At 31.8% G+C, this 14,882-nt stretch overlaps 3 protein-coding genes across 3 annotated transcripts in view; 2 read left to right on the top strand and 1 right to left on the bottom strand.

Moving 5' to 3' along the window:
* The window catches only part of LOC143051550 (uncharacterized), a 576,970-nt gene that overhangs the window by 156,563 nt on the left and 405,525 nt on the right, over window positions 1-14,882 (bottom strand). The window lies entirely within an intron of this gene.
* LOC143051961 (uncharacterized) overlaps window positions 1-14,882 on the top strand; it is a 353,125-nt gene that overhangs the window by 92,972 nt on the left and 245,271 nt on the right. The gene's annotated exons all lie outside the window — the stretch shown is intronic.
* LOC143051962 (uncharacterized) overlaps window positions 1-14,882 on the top strand; it is a 467,775-nt gene that overhangs the window by 442,282 nt on the left and 10,611 nt on the right. The window contains exons 12-15 of the mRNA XM_076224940.1: window positions 1,685-1,791; window positions 5,269-5,722; window positions 11,133-11,905; window positions 13,091-13,121. Coding sequence (XP_076081055.1) covers window positions 1,685-1,791; window positions 5,269-5,722; window positions 11,133-11,905; window positions 13,091-13,121 — 1,365 coding nt within the window. The remainder of the gene's footprint in view (window positions 1-1,684; window positions 1,792-5,268; window positions 5,723-11,132; window positions 11,906-13,090; window positions 13,122-14,882) is intronic.

The raw sequence follows: 14,882 nt of genomic DNA, 5'->3' as shown, positions 1-14,882 counted from the left end.
AAGCTGCAATTGAGTTTGGGGGTAATTGCATGAAAAGCTTAGGAATTAAGGGCCAAAAAGGGGCAGAAAATAAGCATTTTTTCTAGTTTCTAGACAATAACTTGTATTCAAGTGTATGGATTGCAAGAAATATTCAATTGCACAGTATTGGACAATAGCAAGAAATCTTCTTTTGCACAGTATTGTGCAAGAGCAAGAGATCTTCAATTGAAATTTATTACAAATTTTTTAACCCATTTAATTTTTTTAGATAATTGACCACATTTATTTAGTGTCAGAAACCTATATTATGTCAAAAAATTTTGATAACAATCCAAATTCAGACAGTATCAAGCTTGAATATTGTTTCCAAACATGTACAAACTGTTCAGGGTTCGACCTCTGCGGTTGTATGTATCTGCCTACCTTGCAAGGTCCTCATGTCAGTCAGACAGTTTTCACTTGACTTCGACATCATTTCATGGATCAGTGAACAATGTTAAGTTTTGATGGTCTAGTAAATTTGGTGTATGGAAGAATTGTAAGGTGTACATGTCCAACTGGCAGGTGTGATCTGACCTTGACCTCATTTTCATGGTACAGTAGTTATAGTTAAATTTTTGTGTTTTGGTCTGTTTTTTTATACTGTATGCCATTGGTCTACTATATTTGGTATATGAAATGATTGTAGGGTGCATGTCCATTTTTTCTGTTTTTTACTTCTAAATGGACTTAGTTTTTCTGCGGGGAAACATTACATTAACTCTGTGGTTAAAGTTTTTTAAATTTTTATAACTTTCTTTAACTATCCTGGGTTTGTACCAAACTTAAACAGAAGCTTGTTTATAATCATAAGATAGTATCCAGAAGTAAATTTTGTAAAAAAATCAATCCATTTTTTCATATTAATACTTTTAAATGAACTTAGGTTTTCTGCCAGGAAACAACACATTCACTCTGTGGTTAAATTTTTTTAAAATTAATAACTTTCTTATACTATTTTAAATTTGTACCAAACTTGGACAGAAGCTTGTTTATGATCAAAAGCTAGTATCTAGGAAGGAAATTTTGTTAATATTTGGTACCTGTGTATCTGAATTTTACTTATAAATGGACTTAGTTTTTCTTCCAGTTAACATTACATACAGTCTGCAGTTAAAGTTTTTAAAACATTTATTTGATTCATAAACTATCCTGAAATTTTTACCAAACTTGGACAGAAGCTTCTTACAATCAAAAGATAGTATCAAGAGGAATATTTTTATTGATTGTTTTCCTCATTTTTGTTGAGCCTGGGAGTTACAGCAAAAGTAGGCGAGACACTGGGTTCCGCGGAACCCTTACGAATTTTTTGTAATATGCCTTCCTTTAACTATCATGTGTTAATGAAATAGTCTGAAGAACAAATACAACAATATAGAATAAACATATACACTGAAACAGTTGTCACTTTTTGACAGAAAATCCAACTTAAAGGAAGACTATCATCATGCAGCTGTTTAAATAAATCAGGTTCATAAAGTATTGATACTTTATCAACCTCATTTATCAGCAATTCATCCAGTTTTTTTAAAATAAGGGGTTAACAAGACAAAAGACAATGAAATTTTTTAAAAGTGTAGTACATGTATCACAAATATGAAAAATGCAGAATGTATATACTTTTTATACTTTCTTTCTGACAGATTTTGATTTTATTTTGTAGTATTCTTGCAATATTGGGTCAATTCCATCCTGACCTATTGTAAGGTTGTATATGCAAGCATTCCAAAGATCTTGTTTGTTGCCACTCACAAAGACAAAGTACCAACGGTGAGTGATCTAATGTTAGATATATAGTAGTAAGTCATTGCCATTTGAAACACTTGAATAATGTGTAAAAACTGCTTCATAAGAGCTATAATGCTTACATATTGATAATATGCCCACATGTCTTAACTTGACCAAACTTCTTGTAAAGCTACACTTTTGAAAGAACAAGATCCTAATTGATTTGTGAGTAATAGACTTAAGATCAGATTATAGGGTCTATAACTAGAGTAGAATATATGAAGAACCACTTATAGATAAGAAAATGATATTTGGTTTGCATTTGTATTAATATTCAATTTGATACATCTCAGCGATGTCAGAGGCCAAGCTATTTGAAATTCCAAAATGTAAAACAAATGTTGATGGGTTGGTGAAATCAAAAATGGGGACAGGGAATGCATGAGGACAATTCATGCTTTGTTTTAAAATAAGTTCAATTGTTTATCAACAAAAAATTTAACTGAAACAATATCCATATGTTAATGCAAATGAGACAATATCTGAAAAAGTCTAATTTCCATGTCCAGCAAATTTTTTTTTTTTCAACCATCTTTTTTGAACATTTTAAGTTTCAGTATAAACTAAATTATATAATGCACCAACTCCTGCTAATTAAACACTCATTCTTGTATTTCTTCCAATAAAATATTGTAATTTAAATGTTCAAACCCCCCCCCCCCCTAAAATCATGTTGTCCCCTGTGTTATTTTGAAAACTAAATCATTCAAATAATATCCAAATTAATTCAACAGGCGTCCGATTCTCACATATATGATATATTATATAATAAACTTGCCCCTAATTTGTCTTTTTATATTATAACAAGAGCATGTAATAACATTTTGCAAATTTTAAGAGAAAAAAAATGGTCCCCAGGGGTGATTTCCTTCCTGTTACCACTAAGTTTTTTTTACCTGAGGAAACGTTTACAAGACCAAGAGTTATATCCCATTAAGTATTTTGAAGAGCATCATTTCCTGAATGCATTAGTACAAAGAAATAAATGTAAAGGCGGCCAGGTTTGAAAATTCAAGCCCATCCAAGGTACGAATTTATAGAAAAATACTTATTGGTGTTCTATCCTGTTATAGCCTTTTCTTACACTTTCTGAGAATAATTTTAAGTGTGCACCACACATTAAGTGTGTGTTTATATCATCTTTTTAAAAAATATATGTCACAGGAAATACACTTACATTTAATGTGATAAAAAGGACAAAAACTATCGCGTAATTCCTTTCTGTTATGTACTGTCATGTTACCTGATAAAAAGTAACAGCATAACCATCATCAGTAACAGGAAGGATGTTCAAGACAATTTCACTTAAGAATCGAAAAGATAATTTACTATATGCCAACCATTTTATTTAATATTTAAGTTATCACCACCTTATGAAATAAATTTCAAAAAAATATATAGTATATTGAATAAAAAAATAGGTTTTTTCCCTTTGATAACAGCAGAGAACATTGTGCAATTCTAGTATAGTAGATAGTAACAGCAAGGAATTTATTTTAGAATTTTTCATTACCTAGGCAGATATTTCATCTTGCAAATACAGTTTCAAAGGATAAATGACATTGTTTGCTGTTATCTTCCAATTGTGACCAATCTAAAATGATGCATTTTTCTTAAACTTTAAAATAAAGCAGAAAAATCCTTTCTGTTACCAACTCTGTCATGTTACCGTTGTCCTGTTACTCAAGATTCTTTCATGTTACCGACATGTTTGACTATATTTAAGTATATTTCTAAACCTTTTGTATTGCAAATGCTAAAATCAATAATTGGCATTTGATAAACTATTGCAGGATATACTAGTAAACATCAAATAGTGTCTTAAACTAATTCCTTATTCCCATTAGAAACTTTTTAAAATTGATTCACTTTGGTAACAGGAAAGAACTGGAATTTTTTTTACCATTTTTATACGCCTGTCGTCTTTTAGACGGGACGTATTATGGTATACCGTTGTCCGTCCGTCCGTCCATCTGTCCGTCCGTCGTCAACACTTCGGACAATAACTCAAAAACACTTTCACCAATTTCCATGAAACTTAAGTGAATTGTTTATATCTATTGACGTAAGCTCCCTTCCGTTTTTTTTAAATTTCAGATTTTAAGTTTTGGATTTATGGGGCTTTATTCATAAAAAAAGGGGAATTTTCAACACTTCGGACAATAACCCACAAAGGCTTTCACCAATGTCCATGCAACTTTGGTGAATTGTTTTTATCTATTGATGTAAGCTCCCTTTCAATTTTTATCAATTTCAGATGTTAAGTTTTGGATTTATGGGGCTTTATTCATAAAGAAATGGGGATTTTTAACACTTTGGACAATAACTCAAAAAGGCTTTCACCAATATCCATGAAACTTTGGTGAATTATTTATATCTATTGATGTTAGCTCCCTTTCAATTTTTATAAATTTCAGATTTTACATTTCCGTGTTATGAATTTTTATGCTTTAAAAAGGGGGGATTTTCCAATTTTGGGACAATAACTAACACTTTCACAAAATTTTATGCAACTTTGATAAATTGTTTATATCTATTGACATAGGCTAATATTTAGAATAACTTAAGTCTATTTTATCTCATCTATAACTTTTATATAATGTATATGCCTTAATAAATATAAAAGGTACTTGGTACTCAGAAAGTGTGTTGTGAACAAGATAGAATGTATGGATGAAAAATTAAGACAACAAACTTAGTTAAATTTGAGGTAGCCTTAATAGTGCCAATTTTTTTTTGCATTTTTATTTATTTTTTTTTTTTTTTTTTGGGGGGGGGGGGGTATTTGACAGGGCTCACACTATTTCTAGTTGATCATATAAATTCATTTAAAGCATAAAAGACAAGTTAAAAGAGCAACGGGCGTATCATGCGCTAAAGCGCAGCCCTTTATTTAAAATTGCCATTGTTTGCTTATTAAACAATTGTTTGAATTACAGACAACAGTTTATGGATCCCCAATGTGTGTTCTTCGATTCGTGCTATTAAAATACCGAGTCTAAAGATTTTGTTTGTGTTTTTTCTTATTGCCAAAAATTAGACTTTTTCAGATATTGTCTCAAATACACTCTTGACCTGTTTTAGATTTATTGCCAACTTATTAAATGTGACTTGTTTTGTTAATTTGTGTTTCTTTACTAGGTAGGTAAAGTGAATTATCGAACAAAAGTATCAATAACAAGTTTTTCTTTCAAAAGACCCTTTTTATTGTATTCCCCTTGGAATGCAATATTTAACAACTGATAACAGTTTCATTCTGTTATCTTTGAAAGTATAAGAAATAGGTTAAAAGTGTAAAATTGACCTGTAAGAGAAGGTGTATGTCATTCAAAAATTTGAGATAAATCTTAATGTAGTACGCAGTGGAATATTCCACCATTGAAGATGCATATAAATCACCAGGTGTGTGATACAGTATCTTTACAGTGTATTATTCTATCAACTTTTTATGTTTAACAGGAGAATATTGAGATCACACGTGAAGAGCTTAACAGAGGAATTGAGGAGTTGTTTAAAGACCACGAGGGAAAACATCATCTGGTCCTACGACCTCTAATATTTGTCAATGCCAAAGATCAAGCCGACCCAGAAATAGAAGTTCTTAAGAAAACAATAACAGAACTTACATTCGACCACCCATGCTGGGGTGAAAGAATGCCCAATGCTTGTGTTCCACTAGAGCTAGAGATCGCTGAACTAGTGGCAGAAGGAAAACAAATAATGTCATTGGCTGAAGTTAAAGAATTAAATGCTATCAGCGAGGTGTCTGTCCTGTCTCCTGAGCAGTTGACTGATTTTCTACATTTTCATCATTCTCTGGGGAAGATTGTTTATTTTGATACCCCCCAGCTGAGAGATAATGTAATGATCAACCCCCTTCTTATGGTGGAAGTTATGAGATCTTTTATCACAGGTGTGTATGTTTTTTCATTGTGTAGTGAATATATTTAGGACTCAAATCTATGGCGGGTTCCAAATCTATGACAGATTCCTAATCTATGGCAAATGTGACGTTACAAACGTCAAAGAACTCAAATTTATGGCAGATTTTTGTTTTCTCCAAATCTATGGCACATCTGGAGGAAAGAGTAACATATAACGTCACAATTGAATAACGCCATAATTCACCCATATAGTTTTGAACCCCATTCAAGATGAAGATATTTCCCTGACAACAATTTGCAGGTAGTTTAAAGGAAGATGTGACATATTAACCCTGAAGATGGACAAAATGTGCTGTACTGGCCGAATGCCTCGATGAATTATGGCACTGCTATTTTTAGTACCGCATATTTTAGAAAAAAGAGTTTTTGGGGCCCTTTATAGCTTGCTGTTCGGTGTAAGTCAAGGCTTTTGTTGAAGGCGTTGACCTATAATGGTTTAACGCATCATGTAAATATAACGGAATTTGATGAGACTGTTATTAAAGAGAGAGGGTTTGCGCTATAGAACCAGGTTTAATCCACCATTTTCTACATTTGAAAATGCCTGTACCAAGTCAGGAATATGACAGTGCTTGTCTATTCGTTTTTGATGCGTTTTGTTATTTGATTTTGCCATGTGATTATGGACTTTCCGTATTGATTTTCCTCTGAGTTCAGTATTTTTGTGATTTTACTTTTTACTGTTAGAAATTGCAATGGCACTCATACCACATCTTCCTATATCTATTTGGTAGTAGTTTACTGTCTACGGCTCACAAAGTTTATAAAGTGAAATAAAAAATTACCGGATACAAATTTGATTTAAATCGTCATTAAATAAAAAAAGATGTATTAACGATATCGCTAAAATAAATATTATTTGAAAATTCAAACTGTTTATTTTTATTTGTTACTTTTTTTTTCTTTTTTTTTTATAAAAAACCGCCTCCTTGTTTTTCAAAGGTCTTATTAGTTTATTAAATGAATTTGTTAAACAGTTACCATGCACAGATTAAAAATGTTTATTTTTTACAGAGCACATCATTTTAATCTTGAAATCTGTATCAAGGCATATAAATTTTTCCTTTATGATTTTTTTTTGGGGTTGACCATTATGGAATGTATATTTCAAAAATGTTTATAGACACGCTCCTATTGTCGTTACACTTGCTTAAGACAAGTAATTGGTCGAAAATGTACTGCATTGTTTTCAATTTGCACAAAACTTGCCATAGATTTGGAAATAACATAAATCCGCCATAGATTAGGAAATTACAAAACTTGCCATAGATTGGGATGGCATGACGTCACATATACAATAGATTAGGAACCTGCCATAGATTCGAAACCTGCCATAGATTTGAGTCCTACATATATATATAATGCAGGTAAAAATGTTCCAATATCCAAAAAGTGTGTACCTTTTATTAGAGCGTGACAGACTGTTTGATAATATCCTTTACTAATAGTTGTGTTGGTATGTGAGAATTTTTATGTAATATGATTACTAAAAAAACAATCTTTTTTTATCCACAGTGTTAATAATTGTGAAATGCATGCACTTGTTTAACTAATTTCTGAATGAAAATATTTTTTTAATTGGTGATGTACGGCAGCAGGCAACCGAGCAGTTTACTCAGATACTTAGATCAAATTTGAATTGTGTGGCGTCACTTTTACTATACTAGAGTTATGTCCCTTTATAAATGGGTAAATTGCTGCATTTTTTGTTTCCATTTTCTTACTTAAGTTTGCCTCGACCAGGGACTTTCTATACTAACGGGGCTCGTCTCTATTGATTTTAACTGATAACTAATTAAGCCACCTGTTTAAAGCTACCACCCAAATATAAACTTAGTTTTGTATCTCTGATATACGATGCTAGTAGTTATTTGAGTACTTCACATTACATTGTAATTGTATAATTATTATTTGTTGTATATATAAAATCTGATTAATAGCGATTTAAGGTGACAAAAAATATAAGATTTTGAAAGAATGATGAATTATTAAACTTAGAAGTATCGTTTTGAAGAACAACCCAGTTGTGTAAAATTGTTTCCATATCACACAAGATGGCGGCCACTGAAAATTCAACAAACAAATTCCTCAAAGTTCAAAGATCAATATTTAAAAAACAATCTGAGAAATCTTTTGAAAAACAGCATTTTGCAATGACAAAATGTATAAAATTTCATAAAATCGCGCCGTGTAGAGTAAACATGTTTACAATTAGTTTAGTGTAGTGTACACTGGTTTCACATTACATTTGTTCACATCTATACACCTTGTTTAGCTACCTGTACATAAGATTTGTTCCCACTTGTAAACTATATGTCATTTAAATGTTCATTACGTAGAACTGAATATTCAAAATTCTTGGAATTTTTTTCTAGTGGTAAGGGAACAACCATTTGACTTCAAAAGGGGGGTGGGGGATGGGAATGGAAATATTCTGATCCCCAATTTGATAAAAAAAAAAATGGTCATACAGATGATAATTTTTTTTATTCTGAATCAAGAGTTTCCCCATACATTATAGTGTAAAATATTACAAAAAAAGTATTTGATCACCAGCATCGAAAAAAATGGAATAAAAACGTACGCGCGAAAAAAAAATCTGACTCAGATAAAAAAAAAAAAAAACTCCCCCTTTTTTTAAGTTAAGTGGTTGCTACTTTATGAAAGCCATTAGATATGTCTCGATAACGCATTAGAAAACGTTAGCTGCAACAGCGTGCTTACAGCCGAAAAAAAGGATTGAGATATTAGAGTTTACTACATTTTTACTTTTTCTGTTCGTTTAAAATTGTATTTCTTCTCCAAGGAGTATTTGGTAAAGGAATAGGGTAACGTGAATCGTTTTTTTTAGTGAAGACCAGTGGCGAATATTTCTTTGTACGTCAAGTCGATTCAGGAAGACCTTTTCAAATGAATAAGGCAGCAACTATTTACTTCATTTTTTGTGGAGGGGGAGGGGGGCGTGAGCTATTGATTTTTTTCAGGACAAATTTTGGTGACAAGTCGAAATCAATTGTAGCATTATATATAGTGGCAGCTGAGGGTGAAACAAACAAATTTTTTTTCAGGGCCAAAAACTGGAAACATTTTTTGTTTCCAAAACAAAATCCATAGCTCACCACCCTCACCCCCTTGCCTTTATGTTTTATACTCGACTATAATTGCCCCCCCCCCCCGAAAATCAATTGGTTGCTGCCTTATGGGTTCGGCAATGATACTGCTTTGAGTCTTGATTAGGGGTTAATAAAGTACGTTAATTTTTTTTAACAAAAAAAAATCTGTAAATTTTAGACAACTAATAATTATCAAAAATATCAATTTTACTCAAAAACGGTTTCCTCCTTAAATATATACACGATACAATTAATACAATATAATGTCCCAAATGCCTAGTTTTGTGTACACTTAACCTACACAAGGCCTACATTGACTATCGACGGTGTGTAGGTAAAACATGATTTAAACTACATGTAAACATTGAGTTTTATCAATGGGAACGCAATTTTGTTTAGTTTACGTGTGAGTTACACTAACACAACACCGAATTTAGGTCAATGTGAACACGGCCATATAGTTTATTTGTATACATTGTTATGAAGAATACTTCGTAAATGTGAAATGATTTGCTATAAAGTCACGTGACATCAGCTACGGCTGAGATCAGTCTGATGTTGGTATAGATATCGTTATAAGTGACCAGTCCCGTTAGTATAGAAATTCCCTGCTTCAACCAAACTTTATGAATTCTATACAAAAACATGAAAATGCTTATAACCACAAAACAAAGGTCAAGTTTGAATTTTGGTGCCTTCCCTTTTACCGTTCTAGAGTTATGCCTTTCACAAATGGAAAAAATGCGGATTTTTTTCGTTTCTGTTGTCCAACTTAAGTTTACTTCGACGAAATTTTATGAAACTTAAATATAATGCTTATTACCAAAAAGCAGATCATTTACAAATTTGGGTTGCGTCACTTTTTCCGTAATATGCAAGCTGGGGCATCATCTGTGTCCCATAGACACATTCCCTATTTAGTTTTGTTTTTCAATTTAAACTGAAACTGATATTTATTAAGTATAAAGGTATTAGTATAACTATAGAACTACATGGTTTCAAAATATAAAATATATTTGAACAATCCTAAAAAACTTGCAAGTAGTTCTATCTCATTATGAGTTGATTACCAACACAATTATGTTTTGAGACAATGTGTAGTTGTTATATATTTAAACTGAAACTCTTATATCAGGCTTTTTTAGAAAGTAAATGTATACATGGTTAGTGTGACATTCATTTTCACTAAACTATCATACATTATTGTTTAGGGACCAGCTGATGCACACCTTGGTTGCGAGATTTACTTTAATGTACCACTGCAACAGTTTGTCATCGCAACTCCTCTCAAACCACACAACAGAATTTCACCAAACCTTTTCAAATAATGAGGACATACTATGTAGTTGTGCATATCGACGGGAAATTGCGATTCAATTTTTTTTCTAGGAGTTAGCCCCTTTGAACTTATTTGCTTCAATGTACTTCTGCAACAGTTTGTCATCTCAACTCCTCTGAAACCACACAACAGAATTTCATGAAATTTTGTAGATAATAAGGACATACTATTTAGATGTACATATTGGCAGGAAATTAATTTTTCTTATACAATTTGTTTTTCTTACACTTATTTATTTCCTCCAATGACAATGTGGGGACGTGGGGTTGTGAGGGTGCTCACTAAGGTTCTTCAATTTGTCCACATTATATTCTATCATGATGTGGCATGGTTTTAATTTTTTTAATACATTTTGCTCAAATCGCTGTAGATGTAGTCTTACATTAGGATGAAATTCTGTAAATTTATTGATCTGATAAAGACAAAACTGAACGGGGAATCTTCAAATAACCAGTATTTCAAAGAAAAAAATCACATCTAGTGTATTTAACATTAACGTCTACCTTATACCAAAAATTGTGCTTAAAACTGGAAAATAAAAATATGAAAGACAGTAATTGACTGACAAGATGTCATCATGGATGACTGCCATACATCATTCTTAGTGTTTCCCTTACAGAAAACATGTACAAACCATGCAGACATTAGAAATCTAGCAGTTTTCTCACAGCACATGCAAGCCTTGTTTCAGATAATTTTCTTCCAAATGGAAATGATTCAACTTTGATCACCAAATCCTGTTATAACAGACTAGACAAAAAAAAATGTGTTCTGATATAAAAGACATTTAATTGAAATATTAAGATAAATTGTGTTTTCCAGTGATGATCTAAATGAGTGATACCAATTGTTTTATCATGTAGCTTTTATAGATCGCTATAATCTCATAATATAAATATTATTTCATATTTTATTCAATTTTTATAGATGTTGCATTTTGGCCCAAAGAAAATAAAACAAGGAAAACCTTCAAAAAGATGTCTGAAAATGGAATGATTCAAAAAGTAGACCTCTACCAGATTTGGGAACAAGAAGAATTCCGTCAGATTTTACCATTTAAAGAGTACATATTTGATATGCTGATACATCTAGATATCGTATCCGAACAACGGAGATATGATACAAAAACAGGAAGTCGTCTACCAGTAGAAAACTTCTTTGTACCCTGTATGCTTACACAAAGAAATGATACAGATTACTTGACACAAGAATGTACACCAGAGAGGACTGTAAGTTTGGCATTTGTTTTCAAAGGAACCATCATACCTCCAGCTTTACCAAACCGTCTAATATGTGCATGTCTGAGTATGTGGACATTAAAAGAATACCAAGGACGGAAACTTATGTTTTCGGGGTTTGTTGGGTTATCATTTGATAAAGAGCATGATATTGTTGTCTGTGTAGAAGGAAATAAGATCTTATTGCACCTAGTCCACAAGCGCTCCAAGGGTTTGATAATACCTGATATAGCCACCAGTGTCCGGGATTGTTTGTTTGTTACTTTGGAGAGAATATCCGAATTTTATCAGTCAACTATCCATTGTAAAGCCAACAACAAGTTACCATTCCACACTGAGTATTCCTGCTCAAAATTAAACTGTTTTACTCCAGAAGAAAATATGGTTGTAGATACAGAGGAATGTCTTTGCGAACATGGTGAAAACATTAAACACAACTGGAGAGTTTGGAATCAGAAACTGGTATGTACTTTACTTTAACTATTTTCATTTTGAATAATTTCTTAGGATGCATAAGACAGATATTTTTGGACATCATATAGTTGGTTTGTTTCTTTATAAAGAAAGAAATAAAAAAAAAACAAATACAAAAATACCGAGGAAAATTCGGAATGGAAAGTCACCTATCAAATCCCAAAATTTAATGCTGAAACATAAAAGAAAAAAAAATACAAGGACAATTTTATTCATCAGTATGATAACAATCATTTGTTTTCAACTCTAGCTTTCCATCTGTTATTTTTTCGTAACTTTTTCGAGTATAATTAACAGCAATGCCAGCGTAGCAATTATTTGATAAAACCCCTAATCAATGTTCTGCAATTCACAGACACAGTGTAATGAATAGTATAAATTAGGCGCAGACATATTGAGCAGAATGATGTTTAAATCTCGAAAATTCATTTACAACTTACAAACTGAAGTAAAAAACCCAAAACTGAGAGAATCTTTCGAACTTAAAAAAGAGACCAGTTGCTATACATGATGATGTTCTTCTGTTATGCCAACACCAACCACCATGCAAATTTACACTTACTCAAAATGTCATAATAGGTAGGACAACAAAATCAGTGTATTTAAAGGTCGCACAACAAACCATACAATCCCTCCAAAAAAGTCACATAAAGGTATTTGTGGTAGTCTCATTGGTGTAACTTTGTAAGTCCAAATATTATGATTAATATGGAAACAAGACGATGTTGTATGATTGCCAATGAGGAAGCTCTCCACCAGAGATCAATTGACAAATTCGCAATGCTAGGTCATGGTATGGCTTTCACTAATCAGAAAAAAAAACATACCATATTTTCAACTATAAAGGGCCCTGAAAAGAGAGATCTATGTAAAACAATTCAAAAATTAAAACTAACGAACTGATTCATGCATAAAACAAAGAACAAAAATAAGTAGGATGTACACCCAACAAATTACAACAACGAAAACACAGGCTCCTGACTTGGGACAGGCACATACAAATTGTGGCTTGATTAAACTTGTTCAGCATAGTTATCAACACTAGTCTAACATTATACTAACATATAACTTTAAAAGAAGGAGATTCTATGTTTTTATTTCTTGGTATGTTAGCCGGATAACGTTAGCTACAAATACTTGTAGAATATTAAAAAGGTTTTTTTTTCCTTATAGGAACAAATGCAGTGTGATCCTAGTTGTCCAGGTAAATGTATCGACTATTTCTTTTTCTGTTAAAAGATCTCAAAAATATCATAATTCCTTCTCAAGTAAAATATGTTTCTTAGAAGTATATTTCATTTCCATTTAAGTTATATTGTGAGCTGATAACATAAATACAAAACATTAGTAAGATTCACAATAATCCAGTTCTAAACATTTGTGGAATTGAAATGTGTATCCGCTAACTTTGTGTTCCATTACCACAAAAAAATCTCAGTAAATATTCAAGCGTTACTGATGAGTCTTTTGTAGACAAAAAGCATGTCTGGCGTAAATAACAAAATAATCCTGGTATCTATGATGAGTTTATATGCATGATATATATAAGAGTTGACTAGCATATAAACCTTTACTGTTTTTGTCATGATTTCACTACTCCATGTTGATCCAAAGTTGGTTGGCTTGCTTACCAATATTGTTATGATGTTTACTAAAAAGTAAAATCACAAAACTGCTAAACTCCAAGGAAAATTCAAAATGGAGAGTCCCTAATCAAACGGCAAAATCAAATGATAAAACCCATCAAACGAATGGACAACAACTGTCATATTCCTGACTTAGTACAGGCATTTTCAAATGTAGAAAATGGTGGATTAAATCTGGTTTTATAGTGCAAAAAAAGCATCGTTATGTTATTGTATATAACTTGATATGATAAGACAAGGCATATCTATTAATTATGGAGTTAACTCATTTACAGTTTGGATAAGATTTTTTTTTAAATTTTGATTCTATTGTCCCTATAATAAACTGATCATAGTTACCAGGATTACATTTTGTTTTTACGCCAAACGCACATTTCCTCTACAAAAGACTCATCAGTGACGCTCGATTCTAAAAAATGTTAAAAGGCCAAATAAAGTTCGACGTTGGAGAGCATTGTTGTAGAAATTGGTGTTTTATAATCGTATAATTTGGAACATTGAACTGCATGTATGTCTCAAGATAAATGTAACTGAAAATTGCTTAGTTATAGAGTGTTTTGATTTTATGGGTAGATATAAAAAATGGTTTGCAATGTTGTGAACATCAATACTTTAGTAGGTATAAAGGTAACACATAAGTCATAATTTAGAAGCTGTTTTGACAAACACAAGTTATAATATTTACATAATTCTAATATGCCTTACTCATGTTTTCATAACGATCGTAATAATATGAAATGCAAACTCAGTTCATAGTTCTCATTGAAACATAGATTATGAACTAACTAGTTTGATAATAAATGAAATACAAATTTAAATGTATCCATTTGAGTATCATTATTTTAAACTCTAAATCAGCACTTCTTGACAAAACCTTCACATTTATTTGAGAGCAAATTATATATTTTATATTTTTTATATGACTGCAAAAAAAAAAGATGGGATTATAAAATGATATCATGTCCTCATCGGCGTCATCATCTTTGTCGTCATCATCCGACGGCATTTCGTTTCTCAATAACTTAAGTTTAAGTGTATGGATCTCTTTGAAATTTAAGCAACAGGTTTAATACCACAACAGAAAAGTTGGGATTGTTTCTGGGGGTGATGGTCCCATCCGTTTATGAATTGAAGGGTTGAAAATTTTCCCTTAACAAGCATTTTTCTAGTTTCAGAACAATAACTTGTGTATAAGTATTTTGATTGGTCTGAAATTGTACCCCAAGGTTCCATACCACAAGTTGAAGATTGGGATTCATGTTGGGGGTAATTGCCCTATCTGTTCAGGAATTTAGGGTCAAAAGGGTTTAAAGCAAGCA

The sequence above is a fragment of the Mytilus galloprovincialis genome, chromosome 11, assembly GCF_965363235.1.
Source record: "Mytilus galloprovincialis chromosome 11, xbMytGall1.hap1.1, whole genome shotgun sequence".
NCBI classification, from domain to species: Eukaryota; Metazoa; Mollusca; class Bivalvia; order Mytilida; family Mytilidae; genus Mytilus; species Mytilus galloprovincialis.
This window is presented reverse-complemented; position numbering and strand designations above follow the sequence as displayed.